This window comes from Myodes glareolus, chromosome 6 (genome assembly GCF_982192425.1).
Source record: "Myodes glareolus chromosome 6, mMyoGla1.1, whole genome shotgun sequence".
In the NCBI taxonomy this organism is placed as follows: domain Eukaryota; kingdom Metazoa; phylum Chordata; class Mammalia; order Rodentia; family Cricetidae; genus Myodes; species Myodes glareolus.
Genome location: NC_142031.1, coordinates 8910803 through 8916855, shown reverse-complemented (window position 1 = coordinate 8916855; position 6053 = coordinate 8910803). Strand labels below are relative to the sequence as shown.

The following is a 6053-nucleotide window of genomic DNA, read 5'->3' as shown; positions in this document are numbered from 1 at the left end:
TGTACGCCTGTAACTCCAGTGCTGGGACGGTAGAGCCTGAGGACCGGGTGTTCAAGGCCAGCTTTGATCATGGAGGAAGTTCAAGACCAGTCTGGGTCTGGTGGAAAGGAAGGTCTAGAGATCTTGGACCTGCCCATTCTGCAGGAACTTTTAAGGCTAGCTGCCATGCTTAGTCTAGTAAGAATAAAACACTCTGCTTCAGACGCCCCTGCACAGTTGGAGTCATTAAAGGCTTTTTGCTTTAAAAAAAAAAAAATGACCCGAACAGTGTTTCCCTCTCAGACCCAATCTTTAACACAGGTAGAGGATTTGACAATGCCAGTTGCAGGACGAGCTTGAAGGCAAGTGATCAAAAGTAAGGAGGTAAGACTGCCTCTATAAACTGTTTTATCTGGAGATCGAAGGAACCAGCGAAGAAGCTGGCTCCTTTCTGGTCAGCTACCATTGCTATGCAGAGGTGGAATCTACTTGCTGGTCCTCTGGAGTCACCTGGTCTGTTTTAAACAGTGGGAAAGGAAGGAGAAGACTCCATGTTGGTTCCAGGCCCAGACCACACCAGAAGTTACAAGTAGTTGTAAGCTGCCATGTCAGTGTTAGAAACTGAACCTGGGAGCCCAGCATGGTGGTGCGCACCTTTAATCCCACACAGGGTCTCTGTGAGTTCGAGGCCAGTCTGGTCTACAGAGCGAGTTCTGGGACAGCCAGGGATCTGTTACACACAGAAACCCTGTCTCAGGAAAAAGAGAAAATGAACCTGAATCCTCACTTGCCGTCACTGTTAGAGAGCTCAAAGCCATGGGAAGAGGGCACACAGAGTGACAAGTGACCAAACAGCCTGTTTGTTCGGGCCACCCTCCCCCAGACAGTGCCTAGAAAAGTCTTCAAGAGACTGCAGCAGGTGCTACCCCCGTCACACTCTGAAGAGGGCGAGCAAGAGGGAGCCCCACCGCAGAGGCCGACCAAGCGCCATGGCTGGGGGATACACTTGGAAGATTGCTACTGTAAACCACCATGCTTTGAGTGAATATTTATGTCGAAGACAATCATCCAAGCAACTGAAGAGTGGGAGTGTGCCTCCTGAACGGAGCTCAAGGTACAGTGCCTGCCTAGGAAGCTGGAAGCCCTGCGGTCAATCTTCAGCCAGCATAACACAGGCCTGGTGGTGTGCATCTGCGACCTGATGCTTGAGAAGTGGAAACAGGAAGATCTGATATATTAGGCCAGCCTGGCCTAACCTGTTTCATATTCTCCTTTAAAGACAGCACTCCGGGAGCAGCGACAAGTAGATCTCTGCGAGTTCAAGGTCATCCTTGTCTACAAAGTAAGCTCCAGGTCTACTAAGGACTCACAATCAGACCTTGTCTCAAACAAGCAACAGCAAAATAAATGGGGGCTCAAAGAGGGGATTTGACTGGAGCTGGAGTTACAAGTAGTTGTGAGCCACCATGTGGGAGCTGGAAACCGAACCTGGGTCCTCTGGAAGAACAGCCAGTGCTCTAAACCACCTCAGCCACCTCTCCAGCCCTGGGGATTAGTTTTACTGTGTTGAGGTGAGAAGACCTACTCACTGTGGGTGGCCCCGTCCCATGGATGCGACCCTGGACAATGTAAGTGGAGAGAGAACGCATGAATTCACTGTTCTCTTCTTCCTGGTTGTGGATGTGACCAGCTGCTTCAAGCACCTGTCGCTGAAGCACGATTAAACGAAGCATGATTAATAAAAACTCAGGGCCAGAAATTGGGGTTCAGCCTGAAGATCTGAAAAGCAAAACAGCCAGCCACTGGCTCTTACCTCGACCTCAGTTCTGAAATGGCAATCCTGCCTCCAGGAACCCTCAGAATAAGACTGTGTTTGAGAGCTGTTTACTCTGTCTTATATTCCTCTCTAGGACTGGGATTAAAGGCTTGCACCACCATCATTAAAGGCATGCACCTCCCAGTTTCTATGGCAACTAGTGTGGCTACTGAGATTAAAGGTATGTGACAAACTGGGTGACAAGAACACTGACCTAAATGACAGGAGAAGCCATCTCAGAGGGGAGCATGGGCTCTATTAGGAACTTGGCTGGAGGCCATTTGTATGCTCTTTTAGCTAAGACTCTGGCTTCATTCTGCCTGTGTCCTGAGAGCTTAATGAAGCTGGATTTGGGGAAAGTGGACTAATTGTTTCTCAGAGGCCAAGTGTGTGAGAAAGACCAGGGACCCAGCGCTCTGCACTGGGACAGCAGCAGGGGCCGCCGTGAGGTTAAAGGCTTCAGCTCGTGAAAATACAAGATCACGTACAAGGAGAAGGCCTGAGCTGAGACAGGGTCTGAGGGGAATCTCTGCCCCTCAAAAGCAACTCTAGGTGGCTGTTTCCCTAGGATCAGAACATAAGAGCTCCTGCAAACTTCTCCAAGGCCCCCAGACTCCAGCCCAAGCTTGCAGAAGAATCTGATAGTTTTCTCCAAATGTTACTGGTTTTGGAGTAATGAGCTTCTTTTTTGTTTGTTTTGTTTTGTTTTTCAGGACAGGGTCTCTTCGTGTAGCCCTGGCTGTCCTGGTACTCACTCTGCAGACCAGGCCGGCTTTGAACTCACAGAGACCCACCTGCCTCTCCCTCCCGAGTGCTGGGATTAAAGGTGTGTGCCACCACCTCATGGCAAGTCATGAGCTGCTAACTGTCCCCTTTTCCCAGCTCTGCCTCCCCTTTCCCCACTGCCACTCCCGATCTTCCTCCTTCACCACCCTGACACACGTTGACACAGATTCTGCAGAAGGGGTAGTGACATTGGTCACACACACTTGGAAGGTGTAGACCCAGGGCCTCGGTTCCTAGGAATCTCATTTCTCATCTGAGGTGGGAGGCTGGTGTGTTAGGGAAGCGTCACTCATGGGTGATCAGATAAGAACACTGGGAGAGGCCCTTCCCACACCTCTAGTGTCTAGGCACCCTTTCTCTTCCACTCATGGTGGGGGAGGAGACTTTGGCACCTGGAGATGCCCCAGAAGGCATTTCTACATGACCTCATCTCTGGGCCAGGTTCTCAAAATTCTATCCTAATCGGTTCTCCTCATTAAGGGTGGAAAGAGGGTCGGAATTCCAGAAGTTCCTTGTCAGTTTTTAGTCAGCTGATGCTGGAGAGTGAGCATCCTTGACTAGAAAGCTTCACAGGGTTTTTTGGGGGGGGCGGTATTAGAGAGTGAGGCGGGGTATCTATCAGAGCGGTGTGTGAGCTGCCTCACGTAGATCCTTCTGGCCTGGATGAGGAGAGAAAGGGAGTGCCTGTGTGCCGCTCACTCGTGGCGATCAGAACCAAGGACAGCTACCAGGGTGCAGAAGCGGTGCAGTCCAGCCGTCCAGCCTGGAAGCCAGGCAGGGCAGGTTCTGAGGACACTCTCCCCGGAAGGCTGGTGATGGTGGGTGTTGTCTGGGAGTGTATTCAATGAGTCACCCACAAGCCCCAGACTCGCCGCAGGCTGGGGAACTTGGGGCTCTCCCTGCCATTTCCAATAGGGGTGGGGCAGGATGGCTGTAAAAGGCCCTCAGATTGTTGCAGGAAAGGAGGGAGCAGGAAAACAGGGACGTGCTAGTGTCCCCCGCACACTCCCACCCTAGCCCGGCCCATTTCTATACAAGGCCCGCTCTCCTCAACCTCCACCCACTACGAATACTCCACACAGGCACAGAGGGGGGAATTCTCAGGCCCTGAGTTCAGCAGGCAGGAATGTGGCTGATAAATCAGAGATAACCCCACCCCCACGCTGTGAGAGGGCTGGCCAGACACCCAACCCCGGGGATAAAAGGCAGAGCCACTCGCAGCTGAAGAAACCAGAATACAATCTGCTTGAGCAGGTGGGACAAGAGAGAGCGAGAACAAGCAGCTTCTGCAGCAGCCTGGCCCATCTTTTCTGCGGCATGAATCTCCAGAAGGCGCTGTCCAGAATGGTTCTGTTCCTGCTTTTTCTTTATCTGTCACCGCTAGGAGGTCGCACCCACCCTCTGGGCAGTCCTAGCCAGTCTCCGGAACAAGTCAAGATGCAGGTGAGCAGCGAGGGTCTGCATAGACAGGTAGGGTCAGCCCAGTGGGTTTGGGCAGCAGCAACGGAGCAACCTCCTGTCCTTTGGGAGCTAGACTTGTGAGGCTCGAAAGCAGCAAGATTGGGTAACAGGACCCTTAACCCATGGGCACCACGGAGGAGTGGGAGAGCCAGGTGTGTTTCTGAGGCATGGGTTCCCCATCTCATCACAGACGCTGCTGGACCTGCTGAGGGAAAAGGCACAGGAGGTGGCCCAGAGACAGCTCTTAAAGGACCAAGATCCCACAAAAGTCCCTCCCAAAAGCACCCTTGGATCTCAAGTCAGCACCCTCCAGGTCCTGCAGAGACTTCGAAACACCAAGAAGATGCATAATTCGAGCTGCTTTGGGCAGAAGATAGACCGGATCGGCTCTGTCAGCCGCCTGGGCTGCAATGGTGAGCTTCTACCTTGCCGCTTCACTGCAAGCTGCACCCCAGCACTCCCCCCATCCGCATGCATGCAGCCATTAGAGGCCCCTAGGTTTGCTATCTGGAGTCTTTGCACAGCCCTCCACTTTGCTGACCATCTTCAGAGCCAAGGCAACCTGTCAGGAAACGTCACACGGGAGCTTCATTACGTTCTCACAGGTCACCACCTTCCATCCCAGGGGTCAGATGCTCCTAAGGGTGCAGACTGCCTGTTGGTTGGCCACCCCTTCACAGGGCAGAAGGAGTTCTGAGCAGTTCCCATATTTCCTATCCTTTTTCTCCAAACTGAACTGTCAAAGGCAAAGGGCACAATCGACCCCTTCACAGTAGAAACAGAGTCCCAGTGAGGTAGCTTTTTTCCAGAGTTGTAAAGTCGACACCCTCTAGGGACTGCAGGTGGAAGTGGTGTGTGGTGAGGGAAGCTCAGCCTCTGCCTCAGTTTCACTCCCACGCCTAACATCGCCCTGTCTTTTCTCTTCTCTCCATAGTGCTGAAGCGGTATTAGGAAGACTCCCGGCTGCAGATACCTGCTTCTGACTCCACTTGGGGCTCTTCTCCCAACTCTGGGACCCCCTTTTGAAGTGATCCTATTTATTTATTTATTTTTATTTATTTATTTGGTTGTTTTCTACAAGACTGTTTCGTACCTTTGAGCACAAGCTTTCCGTGGTGTAATAAACACATTTCTTGCTTTTGAAAAGGATTTGTCTCTCACGTTTCAGTCTCTCATCTTTTTTAGTTTGTGGAGTTTTTTTTTGTTTGTATATTTGTTTGTCCATTTGTTTGTTTTGACACGGAGCCTCTCTACAAAGACCTGACTGTCCTGGAGCTCACTCTGTAGACCAGGCTGGACCCAAACTCACAGAGATCCGCCTGTCTCTGCCTCCCGAGTACTGGGATTAAAGGTGTGCACCACCAGGCCTGATTCCAGTCTCTCATCTTAACAAGAAAAGAAACAAACCCCACAACATATGCATTTTCTGCGAGATCCCAAGGCATCTTAATGGCGGGCTGAGGACACAACTCATGGGCTGGGTCAGGGAGGTGTCCAGGCTTCCCCCTCCTTCCCGGTTTTTACTATGTGAGATACCAATCCACACCAGAAACACTTGACTCTTCATAGAATCTGTTTCTCCAAGTGTGTGTTTGATTCCTGGGCGCAGAACAATGGGAGAACAGGCATCACGGCGCTTGCCCCACTCCCTTGCCTGGAATTCCTTCATCAAACACTCTGACATTGTTGTTTCTAGAAAACCCAACAAAGATGTCAGAGATGAAGGTTGTATGTGTGTGTACATGCATGTGTGTGTTCAAGGGCTCATGTCTGTATATCTTCATGCACATGTATACACATGCATGTGTGTGTACATGCATGTATATGTACAAGTGTGTGTGTGTGTGTGTGTGTGTGTGTGATGCTAGCTCACAGCCTTCCTGATGGAAGTGAACCCTCCATCCTACCCTAAATCTCAGCATCAAACCTCCAGTTCCTGATGACGTCATCTGAGAAAAGAGCTTTCTAAGTCTGAACCCAAAGGTCCAGCGGCCTGACAGGGACCCAGCCT

At 51.2% G+C, this 6053-nt stretch overlaps 1 protein-coding gene across 1 annotated transcript; it reads left to right on the top strand.

Moving 5' to 3' along the window:
• The first annotated feature begins 3789 nt into the window (after nucleotides 1–3789).
• Nppb (natriuretic peptide B) lies at nucleotides 3790–5191 on the top strand. The gene is made up of 3 exons (XM_048418087.2): nucleotides 3790–4024; nucleotides 4233–4455; nucleotides 4977–5191. Exons 1-3 carry the CDS (start codon nucleotides 3899–3901, stop codon nucleotides 4991–4993), a joined length of 366 nt encoding a protein of 121 aa, XP_048274044.1. The 5' UTR covers nucleotides 3790–3898; the 3' UTR covers nucleotides 4994–5191.
• Nucleotides 5192–6053: the final 862 nt, after the last annotated feature.

Excerpts from the sequence above, each read along its gene's own strand:
- Nppb (XM_048418087.2), top strand. The coding sequence starts at position 3,899 with ATGAATCTCCAGAAGGCGCTGTCCAGAATGGTTCTGTTCCTGCTTTTT. Across the intron at positions 4,025-4,232 it reads CGGAACAAGTCAAGATGCAG|ACGCTGCTGGACCTGCTGAG; the intron begins GTGAGCAGCGAG and ends ATCTCATCACAG.